General features: G+C 33.2%; 1 protein-coding gene across 5 annotated transcripts in view; it reads left to right on the forward strand.

Annotated features, from left to right (window-relative positions):
- Nucleotides 1-14,174, forward strand: part of LOC133182197 (potassium/sodium hyperpolarization-activated cyclic nucleotide-gated channel 3-like) — a 101,064-nt gene extending 86,890 nt beyond the window's left edge. For 2 of the 5 annotated variants that reach the window (XM_061316947.1, XM_061316946.1), the window contains exons 4-11: nucleotides 1,241-1,447; nucleotides 4,171-4,268; nucleotides 6,346-6,396; nucleotides 7,133-7,282; nucleotides 7,989-8,207; nucleotides 9,566-9,712; nucleotides 10,725-10,968; nucleotides 11,152-14,174. In XM_061316947.1, the coding sequence (XP_061172931.1) occupies nucleotides 1,241-1,447; nucleotides 4,171-4,268; nucleotides 6,346-6,396; nucleotides 7,133-7,282; nucleotides 7,989-8,207; nucleotides 9,566-9,712; nucleotides 10,725-10,968; nucleotides 11,152-12,143 (2,108 nt within the window). In that variant the 3' untranslated portion in view covers nucleotides 12,144-14,174. The remainder of the gene's footprint in view (nucleotides 1-1,240; nucleotides 1,448-4,170; nucleotides 4,269-6,345; nucleotides 6,397-7,132; nucleotides 7,283-7,988; nucleotides 8,208-9,565; nucleotides 9,713-10,724; nucleotides 10,969-11,151) is intronic. The other 3 variants (XM_061316948.1, XM_061316949.1, XM_061316950.1) reach the window with 3 other exon arrangements.
- Nucleotides 14,175-20,345: the final 6,171 nt, after the last annotated feature.

The raw sequence follows: 20,345 nt of genomic DNA on the forward strand, positions 1-20,345 counted from the left end.
TGGTTGTGTCGTGATTCTTAATGAAAAAGGTGAAGATAACGAACAGTGATCGATCTAAAAAATCTATAAACAATACACGTCTGTGAAGAGGACATAAAACACGGACCCCCCCCCTTCCAGGAAATTCCAGAGGTAGGATCAGGTGCCCTAGAGGAGTAAGCAACCTCTGTTAACCGGTCACACCCGCCGTAAGCCCTATGTTTTGATCAGGAAGACGGAACATTCCATAGTCAAACTCAGTATAAAAAAGGCCTAACAATTGGTATGAAACACGGTCACGGTCCACTATTCCGAAGATGAAACACATCAGCCAAAATAAGAACAAATGTTAGGTTATATATGGTAACAAGGTCGTTAGAATGACCAAAGAATTTACGAAATGCTGACTCTGTACGAGGTTGATGGAATCTCTGTAATAACATCAACTTATCTGTCAATAGCCTGCCTCAGTTTTAAAATTGATCGTACTCGGAGCATCCAATAAGTTGGGAGATGTAAACACCATAAGCAGGCGATAGCGGGATATTACTACATAAATAATGAAAGTTGTCTCATTTGTCATACAATTTAGCTGTTAGTTGGTCCTTATTGTCTATACTCAGTAAAACATCCAAATATGAAACAGATGTGGAAGACTCTGTGGTGTCTTTTATTTCGAGGTCTGTGGGATTTATCGAGTCGAATGGAAGTAACTATTAATAATTGATAATACGTCGTCGATATATCTAAATGTCGAGTTGAAGGCCACAGCAAGTGTTTTCTTCTTCTCCTATAGAAGTTTATTTAAAAATAAATTCTGCTTTATAGGAATATAAAACAGGTCGGCTAATAAAGGACAACATTTAGTGCCCATCGGAATTTCTACAGTTTGTTGGTCTCCGAAGACTACATAAATGTTGTCAATGAGGAACTTCAGCATCCTTTAAATATCAACTTCAGAGTACTCGTGTAGTCAGAGTGATTTTTAACGAAGTAAAATTTGAAAACATAAATCATAGGGAATGGCTTGTCCCGGTCATCATTACTTGGATTGTAGAAGCCAATACTTGACTAAAATATTTTTCACTAGATGTAGAGGGCGTGCTTCAGGACATAATCATGAGTCAAATTTTTTTAGTCAGAGTTACAAAAGTAATTGAATCTGAAACCCCAGACTGTTATTTTGATTATATATTTAGGTCATAATTTTGTATAGTACTCGTATGTATTGTGTTATTGTTCATCTTTTTTTTAATTACAGGTATAATATTGAATGACTTCGCTGACGAAATCATTTTAGATCCCAAGTTGATAGCCAAGCATTATGTGAAGTCTTGGTTTTTCCTTGATCTCATCAGTAGTATTCCAATGGATTATATTTTTCTCTGGTGGGATTCTGAGGCCGACTTTTACCAAATGATCCATGCAGGTACGAGCTCGCGAGTGGATGCCGGCTCTTATTGGCAAGGTGATCATTCCCATAATTCTCTCTCTTATATCACGTGACTTGTTTTTTTTTTTCGTTTGTCCTGCCTTTATTTAACCTTTTCACGTAACTGTATCAGCTTTTCTCGGGGTTTGTAATTTTACAAGCCTTCCTCAGATAGCTCGGTACTAACTTTGCAAATTGTTTTGGAAACTTTCACATATATTTGCAATTCTGAATCAATTAAATATATACATGTATATTAGACTCTTTTATAGGAAACTTTATCAAACAACGAAATTTGCAAAAATTTACACCCTTTTAGTAAAAATATTTTATATTTTTGATAGTGCATATTTTGAAAAATAATTTTCAGGAATATTGATGATTACAACTCTTAACTATTTACCTCTAATCCGATGAAGGCTTGTCTTTGTTTAAATTGCTGCTATAAAACTTCAGAATGTTGACTGCTTTGTGTGCACTAACGCTGAGGTTTATTGACGATAGTAGATAATCACCTTAATGTGATCAACATTTATAATTTCAAATTCTTTTGAAATAAAAAAAGTCTTTTGACATAAAGCAAATGCCTTTATCCAACTAGATATAATTTACTTTCAATTTCATTTTTTTAATTTATTTATTTAAGCTTAGATTTCTACGCTTTATTTATACATACTTTATATATTCAAGACCTTTTTAAATCATTACAACGTTTAATAGAAATCTTTTATATAAGCTGAGAAATTATTGAGAATGGTCGCCTTGGATTTCCTAGGAGGTTATAGTAATTAAAACGTATGGAAGGAAGAGATTTGTAAGTGATTTTTGTTTTGATAAGCACCGGGGTTTCTTCAGGACCTATGTCGGTGTTCTTTATATGACTATTGTGTGTACATGTATTTGTTATGTGCTATATAAAATGGAGAAAAAAAATGTTGATTTCGTTGAATGTTTCACTTCACTTTCTTTGCATGCTGGAGTGTATTTTTTCGATGTTGTTACCACGATTTCTACTTTCATCCTTTATTAAAATTGTATCATTATTCTAGACTTAAATTTCGTATTTCGTGAATTGTATATTTTTAAATCTTGTAAATATGGCTGAATTTCTAGATTCCTTTGTGTTGTCTAAACAGGGTATTTCATTGTGTTTAAGACAGTTTTTGTTCAGCTAAAGGCTCTGATTTTTTTTTTAAATGCGGAAAATCAAAATTCAAGCTATTTATAGTACTCTAGTAATACAATTGTTTTTAAAACCACAAAAAATCTTAAATTGCTGCAAAAAGAGGAGACCTCTCGTAGAAAGATGTATTTATTAAAATCTATAAACCTATATCGTTAAGAGTAGTAATATCTAGGATAAACATGCGAGGGACTATTTTTTGGAAATTTTATACATGCACATAAGTAGTTATTTCTATTCTATTTGTAAACAATTAACTACATACTGATTTATCAATATGCGATTGATATAATTAACAGTGTTTTAAATGCAGTAATTATTAACATACATCTGCAAGTTGGTTTGTTTTAAAGTCATAATACATTTATAATGCAATTGTCCATCATTTATAGCAGACGAAAACTGTTTTTCAAATCCATTAATATTAATTTTTTGTACAATTATAGTTTCAATGGTAAAATTGATTTTGATGTTCTTGTAACTACTTATTCAAGATGATGTAGTGCTTCATTTAACTTCTGCTAAGAGAACTTGCGATCTCATTTTAGAATAGATGGTACCCAAATCCCAAATCATTATTTAATATCTCATTTCTTAAAGATATGATAAAGTGTCATAATTATTTTGTATTTGAAAGACTATCCATTTAATGTAGATTTTTCCTTCAGTGTAGACTTAAGTTGATGCAAATAAGGGATGGAAACCCTGAGAAGCACAGTAGGGGTAATATATATATATATATATATATATATATATATATATATATATATATATATGCTTTATTGTTTTCCATTGATTTATGTAGAAGTCTACCCACCCCCTCCCCCCCCCCCCCACCCCCAACAACCCTCTCCCGTTAAAAGAAAGACGATTCACATGGGTCCAAAGGGAGAATATATGTACTTAATAATTTAGCTAGAAGTTATGAAAAAATCGATTGAAATGGCATCACGTTTGAGGAAAGGAGGTACGTGGGATGGTTTTGGAGGGGTAAACCTTCCCCTGAGCAAAAATTATTTTATGTGATTGCCGTTTTGGTTGGTTCTGGTGCATTCTAGATGTATTGTTTTTTCTCATTACATTTTTTAAAGAGATAAATATTGAATTTGTTTCAGTTACGATGTTTTCGATTTTATTGAGGGAGGTGCATTCCCTCCAACGCACCCGCGCCTTTCTGAGGGCTTTGCATGAAACTGGTGAAAGTAACGAACAGTGATCGATCTAAAAAGAAAAAATCTACAAACAAATCTGTGAACGGGGCATAAAACACGGACTTTCATTCATCTCCTATATTTTTTTCCGTATCGTATTTCATAATTACATATTGCATTTTTAGTAAAATTCCATTGTTGCACCTAACGTACTGAAGCATGATCTGCATATATATTTCATTTAATTTTTGATATTAGATTTAAAAATATATAGATCATGGAATGTACTGATTATGATTTTTAATATTTCATAATGAAGCGAAATAAAGTAGTTAACGAATACAAATATGTTAAATAAAATTATGCTATTAGTAAAATAAAGTAGATATTGTATCTGATGAGTAACCATGATTTTTTAATTGTAGGAAGGGCGTTAAGGATTTTGCGTTTGGCAAAGCTGCTAAGTCTTCTACGATTGCTGCGATTGTCTCGTTTGGTACGATACGTACAACAGTGGGAAGAGGTAAGAATCGGAAGAAAAAAGTCATTCTGTCGTCTGCACTGTCATATATTTTGTCTTATCAGCATTACTACAACAGTTATTAAATTCCAGATTTCAATAAATTATTTACTGATTACTCTGTTAAAAAGTGGGAGGGAAGTGATGAGTACAGTTTTTAAATACTAACTGATTTTCGCCAAGATCCATATTCTGCATGAGTGTATTGAACTCCAAATCTTTGGGCTCAGTTCGTGTGCACTGTTGTGGATGCATGGTAATGGTATAAAACGGTACCACGTACCAAAATACAATCAATCTTGTCATTTTATAGAGTTCTATTCCCACGTTTTTTGATTGTGCACCCTACCCAAAGAATTTTAAACGTTGTTTAATGTATTATACTTCGTACGTAATCGATGTGTATTCTCTTAAAACAAACTTCAAGAATATTTATGATATATACAATCCATAATTGTCGAGTACGTACTAGTACGTGTACAGTGTATTACAACTGTTGATATAAACAGTACAGTTTCACCGTGTATATCCCAACATGCGGGGTGTATACTGTGTTGTACACGGGGTGTATGCTTTTAAAGCGATAGGTCGAGGTATGTTTTTTGTCCAATTTCTCAATCTATGGATACATTTGGCCGGAAAGCACATGCTTACGGAAGAAAGCATTATTTTAGGTGTATATGGATACCTATGAAACTACTCTACACTTTCTAGTTTTATCAAACACCTCAATACCATTCCGAAGATCAGAGCAAGATTGACGCTACATTGGGTTTATGATCAAATATCAGAACACAACTTCGCCACATCATCACTTCTACATCACTGTTAAAAACATTTGAACAAATAATTGAAATACATGTAAGGAACTTATCCCTGTTAACAGAAGTGGGGTCTGTTTACATTGTGCAACGTTTATGATATTCTAAAAAGACCAAAAAAGCTACTAGTTTTTATTCAGTCATTTATAATAATGAATAAATATTTTAAGCAGAATTTATGAAAGACATAAATTTTAATTTTTAAAATGATGCATATTAAATATTCATTAGATGAACATCTGGATTAGTTAGCAATTCCATGCACCTTGAGTATAGTAATATATAAAACATTAAATAGAACTACCAAAACATTCACTTGTATTCGTTATATTTTTAACGATGTTACGCACCATGATATTAGGAAAAATTGGGTGTATACACCCCAGGGTCCAACAGGTTGCATACACCCCGAGATCAACATTGATATTTCGGTAATATCTTTAAATACGAACTATTTTATTTACAGACAAAATTTATACATACATTAATATAGATAACACGTGTTTAACAATAATATAAAAGTGATGACAAAACACAATGTATCATCAATCTTGCTCTGATCTTCGGAATTGTGTTGAGGAGTTCGATGAAACTAGGAGAGCATACAATGGACTCACAGGTATCCATATACTCCTCAAATAATAAATAAATCTTTCTTCCGTAAACATATGCGAATCCGGCGAAATATATGCATAAATTGAGAAACTGGACAAAAAACGTACCTCGACCCCCTTTCTAACGCTTTGAAAGCATACACCCCGTGCAAAACATAGTACACCCCCACATTTTGGGATATACACGGTGAGTTTGTCGTTGTTCAATCAATAACTGTCTAGAATCCCAAATCTCACAAATGTGTCTTTTTATTTGGCTTTCCAGCTGTTAAAAACTAAGAAGGTGAGTTTTGTGCTTTCAAGTATCAATATATATCCTTAGCGACATCAAATTTGTGGAGTAACATATGTGACCGAACTAAAGCAATCGCGTAGAAGTAGTGAACATAGGGAATCACATAGATTAATGAGCATACATATTGTTAATATTTCATTAATCATCATACGTACCAAAACGTGTGTCCTAACCCTACTACAAAAACTGACGATTCCATGTAGCCTTTCTGTTTTCTTTTATTTTGAGAACAGTTTTTACCCAAATGTCTTTATTTTTACTCAGTCTACGGCGCAAAACATTTTTGCAATTTTCGTCCTCATTTGGATTTAAGCATTACCTATATGTACTCATGATTTATTTCCGATTAGTTTGAAGCCTGTCCTTGTTTGGGTATGTGTGGACGCCGAAAACGACCTGGGGTGAGTTATAGGCAGTCTCTGATTGGATGAAATGGTCTAGGCCTTCTTGACCAAATTGGACTTTATAGTGCACCAAAAGAAATAATTTCTTTAGAAATGCACGATGGATTAAAACTGAATTTGAGTAAAGATATATATTAAATAGTATATTGGAATGATTGTCTTCTCAGTCGATGATAACTAGAAGTCTCCTCTGATTTGAACTGTGAAAACCAGTCCACCATAGGCATGCGCTGGCTATCGTATGTGGCATGATCTGTGTTTTGCTTCAGTTCGTTGTTTTCATACCAGTCTTTGTTGTAAATAATACGATCAAAAGTAAAATGAAATGATTTATATATATTTATATTTTATTCCTTGAAAACAATTGGCCGAATGTCAGATATGAATAAGAGATAGCAATATCATTCCATGACTTGTGTTACATACATTTGCAGCACCTGCTTTTGCAGTTCTCAGTACACTGCCTCCTGTTTCACTGCTTTGTATTCTTTTTAATTTGTTGAGAGTTTCTTATTTCAGCAACTTTGGTTCATATAATATTGCAAAATTCTTCAAAAAACTCAATTACCTTTGACCTTTGCTGTCATTCCACTTCCCTCCCCAATCTATTTAGGCTGTATTTCAAGATGAATGAGTTGATAATATGTGCGCTTTTCTTTACTATGAAGTTTTTTGGAAATAAATACACACAAATTACGGCTTGTTAACAGTTTCCCTGTTGCTTCTATTTCAGTTTCTTGCTGTAGCTGGAAAATTTATGCGGATCTTTAATCTGATATGTCTTATGCTACTACTCGGCCACTGGAATGGGTGTTTGCAGTTCTTAGTGCCAATGTTAGAAGATTTTCCAAAAGACTGCTGGGTTTCCATTGAAGAATTGAAGGTACAACTGTTAGAAGCCAGAAATAAAATTCACTAAAAATATGCCATTTGTGTAATTATCTGACTTCAGAAACAATCTTTAACACTCTTAAAATAGGAAAGTCGATACATCGAAGCCAAAAAGCAACGGGAATGTAGCCATGAAAGGCTAAAAAAAAATCATGATATTCATATTTAATGAAGCATCAAAATGGCAACGTTGTGGTGAAGTTTATAAATGAAAGATTAATGGGATAAAACCACAATATGCCAGATATACACAGAGATTCAAATAATTGTGTGTGAAAAGGGGGAGTGTTAGAATATCGTTCTCGAGCAGAAAAATATAAAAAGGATTTAAAAAACAATGAAATTGGGGGAAACCGGTTCAATTTCAAAGACTTGTGCACTAATTAGTCTTAACGTGCTGATATTTATTAACACCTTGCTGCATGCAGCGTTTCTCGAGACCAATCTCAAATACGATCCACTCAATTTTCTTAGAGTGATTGCAAATTTGTTCTTTCAAAGAGGAAGGCATGATCAAATGTTTTTCATATTGAATATAAATTTTCCAATCATTAAAAAACTTTTACTTTTTTCTGAATTCACTAAAATTTCACTATAAAGGACCACAAAACCCAGAGTAATTCCTTCAGTATTCTCTCTCACTAAGGAACTGATTTGATAAGAATAGACTACAAATACCGTATTTTTATTTATTTCAGAATGCTTCATGGTTTACACAATACACATGGGCGTTATTTAAAGCTTTGTCCCACATGCTCTGTATCGGATATGGACGTTTCCCGCCACAAAATATGACAGACACGTGGTTGACTATTTTGAGCATGCTTAGTGGTGCTACTTGTTATGCACTTTTCCTCGGACATACAACAACGATCATTCAATCATTTGACACCTCACGACGGCTTTATAATGAAAAGGTACAACAATTTACATGTACAAAAAGCATCGAAATAATGGTATGTGGAAAGCTTTTGGAAAGCAAAAAATTTAATACATTTTTATTGGAATATTTTCTATTTTATTAAATGTTTATCTTGTATTGGGATGTCACGATCGATTTTTTCCTGCACAATTTTCAAAATGCAACTTTAAAATGATAATTTAAAAGTGGGATATTGATCTTTTAATTTTGAATTTTGATCACTGCAAGATTTTTAGGAAAATTTTGATATTATTGTAGGGAAGCACAAGGAATCTATGAAAAATTTCAAAGGTCTTTCTTATTGTAAAAAATATCCCTTTAAAGACAAATTTTTATCGTCCAATGACGTAAGAATATCAAGTTAACTAGTTTAATTTACTTTAATGCTCTGCCTATCTCGTTAAGCGAGCTGCTTATCTTCTCTGACAGTCATAAACATACTATTATATAGATAACAAGGAAGACACTACTTCATTAGGCCATCATTATTATTTTTTGTTTGATGTACTCCGACCAACATTTTTCAAGGTGGGTAGGTAGGTAGTTTTTTTTTTAATATCGTCTCACATTTTGATGATTGCTTAAAAACCACAGACTTAGAAATTTTCACTTTAATAGACGCCTGACAGTTAAACAATTAAATAAATCATCTATTTCTGTAAAATCTTTTAATCCAAAAAGTATCTTAGAAAAATGATAGACCTTAAGGACATACGTAACGTAGTTTGAACTTTATTGCCCTTTTCCTGGAGTTGAAGAGATCCAAATACCTAAAGGAACTGTGTGCTACATTTTAATGTTTATGTATGCTGTTGTACACTTCTTTTAAAAGAAGTTTGGATAAACAAAACATCTAGAATATATGTTTAGTAATTTTAGTATATTTTTCTTTGAAATATACAAGAATTTTCATCAATTGATATCTTTTCAAAATCCCTGGTAATGCATGCTGATTTTTTGTCTACGAACATCTGATGGCACTATAATCTTACATTAAGAATATCTTGAAAAATTATCTGTGGGTAAGGTACGTTGCGTATGTCCTTAACTTTAAAAACAATAGATAATCTATTAAAAAAATTGAAGTACTGAAAAAAAAATGATTGGGTAGAGGCAATTTTAATGGGTTGGTTGGATAAAGTACATCAAACAAATCATTTTTTATTGTTGGCCTTATTGAACTCCTTTTATGCAAGATGTTTTGAAATAAATGTCTTTTGTATAGATTGGGAAAATCCCTCTTTTTGGCGAAGTAAGAATTACTGAACATTAGACCATATAAAATTTAAATATCAAAGAAAAGAGAAGCTGCAAATATTATGTAAGGTACGCTAAAATCTCATGTATTTTCAGTTTAAACAAGTTGAGGAATACATGATATACAGAAAGTTACCCAGAAAACTACGACAAAGGATATCGGAGTATTATGAACATCGTTATCAAGGCAAAATGTTTGATGAAGACAATATATTGGTTGAATTAAATGAGTGTCTTCGTCAGGTTTGTATTCTTCACGATTCCAACATAACACAATTATATATTTCTAAATCAATTTAACAAGTATTAATTAAACATGTTTTCTACGTTTTTTCACTTAAAGTGTTTATATATAAAACATAAATTTTTATGTCTACGTTTGTTGTTTGTTTTTTAAACGTCCCTCTCGAGAATTTTTCACTCATATGGAGACGCCACCACTTGCCGGTGGAGGGCTACAAATTTTGACCTATACTCGGCACTTAGGGCCATTGAGCAGTGAGGGATCTTTTTCGTGCCAGCACCTACTGCGACACAGGACCTCTGTTTATACGGTCTCACCCGAAGGACCGGTCTCCACGTCCCGCAGTGGGATTCGAACCCGCGACGCGACTCTAGAGCAGACGCTCTAACCACTGCGCCACGCGGGCGACTTATTCTACGTTGAAATTGGCCTATCAAGAGAGAGAGAGAGAAAGGAGGGGGGGAGAAAACAAACTGCTGTATATGTAAATTTGTAATCAGATCACATACTATAGTATTTTATAAGGTTTTGCTTTAATAATTTGAAAGATCCTCTTATGGTATCCTTTGGTTCTGCTATTTTTGAAATAATCTGAATTTAAAACGACTGTGAAATGCCAGTAACATGATTAAACTTTGGAATTTTAGCCGCAAAGAAACGGTTCCCGCTTGCTCCTTTGTGATGGTAATCATTCGCTTTGGGCTTGATAAATACGTGAAACTTAATTGTATCCACAAATAAGGAATCATTTGTTACAGACTCTGACCATGAAACTGTCAATTTCATACGCATTTTTGACAAAGATCAGACATTGATCAACATGGGCAAAAAATATGTAAAATTCTCTCCGTAGCGATACTTTGTGAAACACCAAAACTAGACAAATGAATATCATATTCAGCATCTTATATCAGTATTATAATTAAACAGTACCTAATTTTCATATTAATTGTACCAAGGGTAGAAATTAAATTGCTTCAAGATAATGAGCACATGCTATTATATTCATAGGAGGTTATCAACCATAACTGTCGAGCCTTGGTGAAATCCGTGCCATTTTTCACAAATGCTGATCCCCAGTTTGTTTCTGAGGTAATCAGTAAATTGGAATTCGAAGTCTTTCAACCTGGGGATTATATCATTAAAGAAGGAACTATGGGAACAAAAATGTACTTCATTCAAGAGGGAATCGTCGACATTATCACCAAAGATGGCGAGATCGCCACTTCTCTGTCTGATGGCTCATACTTTGGTGGTATGTTGCCTACCTACCAGTTATTTATGGCATCAAGGCAAAGGAAAAAAGCTTTCTTTTTTAATTGCTGTGAATAATTACGCACGTATACATAATTTGCACGATCATAATGTCATTCTTCTGTTATTTTGCTTTCTTATTATGTTTAAAATGTTCAATAAGCACTTTACTTTGTATTTACAGAAATATGCTTACTCACAAATGCCAAAAGGGTTGCTAGTGTACGTGCAGAAACTTACGTGAATCTTTATTCGTTGTCTGTTGAACATTTTAATACAGTATTAGAAAGATATCCACTCATGCGCAGAACTATGGAAAGTGTTGCCGCTGAAAGATTAACCAAAATTGGCAAAAATCCAAGCATTGTTAGTAGCAGAGCTGACCTTGAGGAAGATCAAAAGTTGGTAAACGAGATAGTTATGGAATCGACACCAGTTGTCACAAGTGCGAGTGAGGACGAGGATAAAGATTCAGATGACAGCTCAGAAAGTTCAAAGAGTTCACGTAGAAAAAAGAAATTTAAGTTTGACTTTACTGGAAAACTACACAAAATTACGGAGGAACGAAAATCGAAATCTAGAGAAAGTATCCATAAAGATTCTCTTGAAATGCCAAATGGTAAAATGGAAAAATTACGGAAATTACCATCCGGCTCTAATTTGTTCGGATTACGGGTAGGATTTGCAGGCTTCACGGATAGAAAACGTTCAGAGAGTGTGGGCGCAAATCTAAATTCTATAGACCGCCGTGATTCTGATCAAAGTCAAACCGAAACAGGCAATCTTCCACGCCGTGCCAGTTTTCTAGGAACGAGGTTCTTTAAAGCAAAGGAATTAAAGAGAGAAAAGAAGCAAAGGACGCAATCAACAGGTGGTAATGATTCGCCCTTGTCTGAGGGTAAAGGTGGTGTGATTCAATTTTTAACAGTACCTTTGCAAGCTGAAACACGATATAAACTGAAGGGAAAGAAATCAAGATCGGAATTATCTATTTCACAAAAAGAATCAACCAGTATGCATTCCCAAAACATGTCTGAAGAACCTGCTTCAAATGTGCAATCAAGCAGTGAAAATTTGCCGAAAATTGAAACTGTGGTGCATCATACAGATAGGGCTAAAGAATGCGTTTATCAGATAGAAAATCTAGATGAAAAACCTGGTAGTTCTTGTTTTTAATGTTTTATTTTTCATGTCTCGTTCATATAATCTTGGGTTATCTTGAAATATATACTGATCACTTCAGGAGTTCGTAAGGGGATCAATTATCATGTTCAGCATGCCATATCACACATATAAATTTATCAAGATGAATGCAAGTTTAATAATTATGCAACCAAAGAGTAATTAAAATATATTTTGATATGTTAATGCAGGAAGTGAAGGATTGCCTTTATTGATTTCGTATTCAAATCAATACAATGTTTTTTTTAGATTTTCTAAAATCTCTGTTTAATCTAGGCTAAGATCCAGTAAGGCAGCTTAATTACTGTATACGATGAATTCTATTTCCAGTATTGAAGAACATGTCTTAACTCCATTAGAAATGTGCATTTAAAGTCATAAGCCTATTGTCTAAGATCTTTTGATGTCCCTATCAATTCTAGACGTTTAGCTGGCTTCTCTTCGAACAATTCTTAGGTCTTTCGTCACCAAATCACCAGTGTATAAATATGCAGTTATCAAAAGGTAGGGTGGATGTTTGATTCTATACTTTTGAAGCGAAAAACCTTCATTGTCAAAGTAGATTATATGTAATAACTGAGCTAATGATCTAACCTGAGAAAAACATAAAATGGAATTTGATGTCCTAAGTAAATGCAGTTTAATGATCTTTTATAAGCTACAACCACTTATACAAATTAGAACGAGTAAATCTACCATAATTGTTAATCCTTGTAAATTCCTAGCAATGTCTGGGTATTTTATCCATCATTGCACATCTTTAACCCTAATTAATCACTGTATCATCCTTCATTGAAACATGTTAAGGCGCAAATCAACCGTTGCTAATAACACAGATTTCTGAATATTCCTTGAAAGTAAAATCTAATGTTAACTGTCTAGATCTGCCTGTATGGATTAAAATCCATGTTTCACGGCCTCTCGACATATCAATCAATATTTCTGTGATCTTGACTATGATGAAACTGGAAATTATTTGAAAACAATGAAGTAACTTTTCTACTGCACCTCACTGCGAAGTCTGATTTATGCTTTCAAACTGATTCCATGTTAAACTAAAAGGCTTTTTTCTCATTTTGAAGCCAATTAAGAACTGGAACATTATAGTTTTTTCTGTAAACATTGATGGTTCGATTGATTATAATTCCAATAGAAATGGTTTTAACCATAATTTGCAAGAGTAACGTTTATCTCTTATCAATTAAACAATAGAATGTATTGAACTTAACACTGTTAATTATTTCGCTGTTTTAAAATTTATCTTATAACATTTTCAATATTCGAATGTTCTGTGATTTTGTCGTGCAATTGCATTGCACATCATGTGTGCCAAATTGTCATTTTGTAGTGTGTAGTCAACAACGAATTTTGTTATTTTCATCTTATTTGCAAACAAGGAGATATGGATGATCTTTCAGATACAAAGCTTTAGATTGGTTGATGTTTTATTATCAGTATTATAATAGTGTGTCTCACATCAGTTGTGTATCGACGAAAAACAGTCTTCTGTAATTGGATAAATTAATAATAGAAAGATATTTTCCCTGTTTGAAAGTTAGTATTCTGCGTATAACATCCTTGCAGTTTTATATCACTTATATCATAGTACCTTTACAGGTCTCCTTTTCAAACATTGATTCTTCTGCACACCAAGTTATCCCGAATTCATTCTGATCCTCTGATAAACACATTCCAAGCAGTTTTTTTTGTTTGTACGTGTGGAAGTTATTTTTAATTTGTAGTTTACAGGCTCATTAAATGTGCAATGCAATCTCTTTTTTACAGTAAAGGAGATATCGAATTTGGCCTGTACGTTATGTAATAAGAATAGAGTATTTTTGTTCCATAGAGTGTTATTTTGCAGATAACAGCGACTGTGATATTATACATGCATCTTGTTTCTTTTTAATATTTGTTACATCTTTATTTGTGTCAGATATTATCTCGTCCTGATATAATATCAAGGGTAGAGGAAAAATACTGATTTTTCACTGTGTTATCAGAATAAAGATACAGATCAAGTTATATTTAGTCGTTTCACTTTTAAAATTGGATGTGCAGGAATTTCAAAAAGTACGATATGAATTAAACCGTATAACTTTATAGTGTAAAATGGTATCCCGTGTTCAACTATTGTAGTTGAATGAACAATTTTGTTTGCATTTGAAATTATACTAAAAAATTAAGCTAGAAAAAATAACAATCCAGCTTTTTCAGCAATTCCAAATGCTTTTTTGCATCTTTGGATTTAAGCAGCGAAATTTGACCGGGGGAAGGGGGGGGGGTTATATGTTAATTTAGGAATGACTCTAATTCTTAGTCAAATTATTCGAGTATAACCTGGTTTGGGTCAGTTTACGCTGTTTTATAATCCGCAATAACCTGGTTTGGGTCAGTTTACGCTTTATAATCCGCGAAGCGGATTATAAAACAGCGTAAACTGACCCAAACTAGGTTATACTCGAATAATTTGGCCAAGAATTAGAGTCATTCCTTATAATTTAATTTTAAAATCATTAAATAACTATGGGTGTAAAATTTCTTTGCTTTTTATTAGTTCAAATTTGCCGCTCAATAATACAACCGTAGTAACGGAAGTGATGGAAAGCAAGGGGAGGTAAAAACTGATACATAGGCTTAGCAGCCTTGTTGTTTGTTTACATGTGGTAAGATCGAATTATTGTTTGAAGTTAAAGGTACATTTATTAAATCTGGAATTTTCCATGAATCCCGAGGACTGGAAATGAGAGGATTGTATGGATACAGATGATTCAGCTTGTTGTCAGGGGGGTGTGTCCCCATACCAAACCAGGTTATACAGAAATAATTTGTGTTCCTTTTTGGATATTAACCAATCAGAGGCTAGAATACAAACAATTAAATTATAAAAAGTTAACTATCAATTATGTAATATGAAGATAAGGAACAAGTAATAAAACTCAAAAGTCCATTGAAACGATACAAATTGGGAGCAGAGCAAATACAGACCTCTAAGAAACATCAGAAATGAAATCAGGTGCAAGCATCCCCTGTCGACTGGTCACACTCGCCATGTGCTCCTTTTCATGATCGGGTACGGAAATATCTGTATACAATGCAGTCTGTAAATAATGGCCTAACATTTTACATATGAAAAACGTCAGTCAACATTTGACTTTACGCTAGATTGTATTTCCTAACAAGGTTATTGTATCGACTGTAGAATTTGCGAAATTTGGTATTAAACGAGATTGTTGATATTCTTGTATCATCAACTGATTCGTCAATATATTGCCTTGTTTTAGAAATCGTTCGTACATAGGACATCCTCTGGCGTATATAATCAACAGGGAGACATAAACTTCATATAGTTAAACTCCAAGTGGTTATATTAGATTGCTACATAAATGAGGGAAGTTGATGATAGAAAAGTTGAGATCTTCATGTTTATCAGAAGTCTAAGTTGTAAGTTTGCCATAAGTGTCTTGCTCTAGTTAAATATCCAAATATGATCATAAAAACAGGTGTGTCCGACTCTATGGTGTCTTTAATTTGGAGTTCAAGGAGATACAGTATACTGAATTAACATCGGAATGCGTTTCATGTAGACGTTTTTGAATAAATTCTCTTTTATCTGAATGAAATATTAAGATAACAAACAGTATTCAAGCTTAAAGTCCATTTTAACATTACAAATGCAAACACGGACCTCTAAAAACATCAGGGGTGGAATCAGATGCCATGGAGGAGTGAGCATCTCCTGCTGACATGTCACACTCGCCGTGTGGTCCTTGTCATGATCGGGAAAAACGGAAATATCCATAGACAATGCAGTGTGTAAATAATGGCATTAGTATGAAAAACGTCAGTCAACATTTCATTTAACGAAAGGTTGTATTTGCAGACAAGGCCATTGTATCGACCATAAAACTTGCGAAATGATGATTCAAACTAGACTGTTGATGCCCTTGTTTCATCATCTTGTTTGTAAATAGCTTGTCTCGTTTTAGAAATGGTTCATATGTAGAACCTGCTCTTGCGTATCGAATCAACTGGGAGACAAAAACTTCATGTGCAGGTTATAAGGGTATATTGCAAGTGTTTTCTTCTCGTGTAGAAGTTTTTGAATAAATTCTTCATATGAATACAAATATAGGTCTGCTATTAAGGGGGCGCAATTGGAAGATTGTTGGAAGACCTAATCTCCAAAAACTGTATAGATATTGTCATTCAAAAACTCAAGCATCTTTTTAATATCAACTTCAGAGTACCTTGTGTGTACAATCAGAATGATTAAGTTTGCAAATGACCAATGACAAGGTAAGTATATTTACGACTTTCATTTTTATTGAAAAAGCATCTGGCTATGATGTTAAAAAGCCTAGAATTTAATCTATCCTGGAGAATGGTTGTATATAGTGTTGAAAAGATCTAAAATCATCATTCAGCCTGTCCGTCTAAAACGTTCTAAACATATCCTGGTGCATTAGTGAGGTAAAGTTCTCTTATTGTTACATTTTTGTAGTTGAACACTTGATTTCTTGACAGTTAATGTTATTTCAGTATTCCGCTCTCAAAGATGCTATGAAGCTTCCAAACATATCCATTCACATGTACCTTGAATGCTTCTGGCCGTGATGGTGGTCTAAAGATCCTTTTTGTACGTCTGTTTGATTCGCTATTATTGTTGGTCTTTCATCCGACGGCATGGTGATACTACGTCTATTTATAACATTCTCTCTCACAGGTTACCTTTATGTTCAGGCGGCAGAGAATACTTATGTACAAACAACCTAGTCAAATTTCTCATGATTTTATGTATATATTTACCCTCTCGGCACAGGTTTGGCATTAAAAAGAGAAACCTGTCCCTTTCCATCCCAGGGCTTCGTAACAACGTCGTCTAAACAATTCCTTTCCAATTGTTGGATATTGATGAAATACAATCCCAACCTTTTTGGGCAATTCGCTCTAAATGCATTGTCGATTCACGTTTGTAAAAATCACCAAGCTTAGTTTAAAAGTCTTTTGGACGTGTCGAGGACCCTTATTCCCACATTTCACTTAGTTCAGGCTAAGAAACGTCACGTCATTAAACTTTTGATGCTGCAAGACCTTTTTCCTGAATTGTCTGTGTACCGAAGAACATCTTATCTTGGAAAAACACTATACTGACTAGAAATATGTCCATAGGACATGAATGCCCTATGGTAATGCAACATGAAAATTTGTATTAATGTATGAAATTTGATGAGAATATCTTGAATAGTTTCTTTAAAATTGAAATCTAAAAAATTGGATATAGATGATAAATTCTCACCAAATTATGTATAAGTGCATAAGCTTACATAAATAAATCTAAAATGATTTCTTTAAAACTTAGCAAAATGCAAATTTAAGAAAAGTGAGGTCAAGGTCACAGGAAAGTTCAAGGTCAAACATTTTTGATGCAGTTGAATAGTTCTCACAAATACGTATCTGCGTATTAAGTTTGATAAAAATATTTTGAATGGTTTATTTAAAACAAAGCTAAACATTAACTTAAAAAAATGAAGTAAAGGTCAAAGGAAAGGACAAGGTCCAAAAATGTTGATGCAGTTGAATAGCCCTCATCAGTATGTATCAGCATATGAAGTTTGATAAAAATATCTTGAATGGTATCTTTAAAACTGAGCTAAACACTAATTTAGGAAAAGTGAGGTCAAATTCAAAGGAAAGATTAAGGTAAAAAAATTGTTGATGCAGTTGCATAGCTCTCATCAATATCTATCAGCATATGAAGTTTGATAAAAATATCTTGGATAGTTTCTTTGAAACTGAGCTTTGAACTGAACTACACACAAAGCGAAACGGAAGGGCAGACGGAAGGATGGAAGGACAGAAGACGGACATGACAAACACTATATGTCCCGGCCATATTCATGGCGGGGCATAAAAATCAAATGCACCATTTTGCTTCACTACAAGGATATATATATATATATATATATATATATATATATATATATATATATATATGCGTGTGTTTGTGAGTATGCGTTTGCGCCTTTGTTAAGTAACAATAACTTTATTTCAAATTATGCATTTAAATTAGTTCACAAATGAATGTTAAGTTTATTTTTTTTTTTTTTAGCTGTAATGATTAGTTATAAAACTAATTTCTGAAAAAAAGTAAGCACCGCTTCGTACTTCAATTTCTTAACATTTGAATCCAATGTTATTGTTCTTGGTGAAACTCCAGAACAAAAGGTCAACCCCCTTAAATAGAATGCCTCGGCCAACATTAATAATTCAAACGCCCAATTCCTTGTGGTACCAATGTAAAGCATTCGCCTTTATCCATGCCGGAATCGTCAGTATTCGATTACTTTATTATTAGTAGTAGTATCACAATGTTAGTGTGGTATTGTACTTAAAACATCCATTTTAAATATTCCAAACAACCAAAATAAATTTGAATTACTTACCATATCTATATTGGATTCCAAAACTTCATAAAAATCCTTACAAAGATACATAGCGGGTTCCAGTAAATGTTCTACCAAGCCTCTTTCTTTACTCCTCACTAAGATATTAACAGTAGTGAAGGAGAAACTTCAAGAGTACTGTGCAACAATATATTCGAGAACTTGTGCAAATCAGATGTGGATACTAAAAAATTCAAAGGAACTTTTGGAACATTAAAAATCACAAAATTTTACCAAAATCAACAACATAAAAACTTACGACTTTTCAACTTTATATACAAGTATTCCCAACGACAAATTAAAGTCCAGACTTTCTGACATCGTTGACAGCTGCTTTTTAATAAAAATGGAACTCGTAAATTTACTTACCTTGTCATTGGTCATTTGCAAAATTACTTTGTTAAAAAACAATCTGATTGTACACTTAAGTACTCTGAAGTTGACATCAAAAAGATGCTCGAGTTTCTGACTGACAATATCTATGTGGTTTTTGGAGACCAGGTCTTCCAACAATCTATTGGAATTCCCATGGGTACCAATTGCACCCCGTTATTAGCAGACCTATTTTTGTTTTTTTCCATTCTTATGTCAACACGATATATCCCGGTGAGCTTGAGATAAAAGATACCACAGAATCTGACACATCTTTGCATATTTTATTAGAAAAAGACGTTAATGGTAATCTAACAACAAAGCTTTATGATAAACGTGATGACTTTAACTTTTCAATCATCAACTTCCCTTACTTATGCTGCAATATACCTTCATCACCTGCATACGGGGTTTTTATCTCTCAGTTGATTCGATACGCAAGACCATGCTCTACCTATGAACAATCTCTAAAATGAGGTAAATTATTGACAAACAAGTGGAATATCAGCAGCCTCGTTTCAAGTCATCATTTCGTAAGTTCTATGGTCGATACAATGACCTTGTCAGCAAATACAATCTTTCATTAAATCAAATGCTGACTTTTTTTTCATACTAATTGTTAGGCCATTATTTACACACAGATTTGTCGACGGAATTTCCGTTTTTTCCCGATTATGACAAGGAGCACACGGTGGGTGAGACCGGTCGGCAGGGGATGATCACTCCTCCATGGCACCTGATCCCACCTCTGATGTCTTAGAGGTCCGTGTTTGCTCTGCTCCTGTTTTGTAATGCTTAATGGACTTTTGAGCTCGAATACTGTTCGTTATCTCCATATATTTCATCTATCACTTGAATGTAATTATGAATATGCAAAATTTTCAGATTTATACATTTTTACAATCTTCTATTCTAAGGATATTACACGAAGACATACAAGTTCTACTTAGCAATATGTAATCTAGTACAAACAATTCACTTTTACAGACTTTATTACGATAATGTATAACGATATTCATATATAATATAAAAAACTAAATATGTTTTATTAATTTCAATTCATGGAAAGTCAAAAACTTAAAGTACATGAATATAAATGAACTTATTCATGGAAATATGTAGAATGGCAATTAATAACATAGACGTAATGAAACACACTTGATCAAAAATATTCATTGTATTATAAAAAAAAAATTCAGTTTGATCATTTGAAACAATTTTTATAGAGAAAAACACAATACATGTATTGAACATCACTGAAAAACATTTCACAATCTGATAATTTTTTTTTTTGCAATTTCAAGCGTATCACTTCCATGTGACATCAGGAGTTTTTTTTTTTGGCAAAATCTTTAAAACATCATGCCCGATAGAAATG

The sequence above is a fragment of the Saccostrea echinata genome, unplaced genomic scaffold, assembly GCF_033153115.1.
Source record: "Saccostrea echinata isolate AGI-Se365-2 ecotype Australia unplaced genomic scaffold, CSIRO_AGI_Sech_v1 ptg000009l, whole genome shotgun sequence".
Taxonomy (NCBI): Eukaryota; Metazoa; Mollusca; class Bivalvia; order Ostreida; family Ostreidae; genus Saccostrea; species Saccostrea echinata.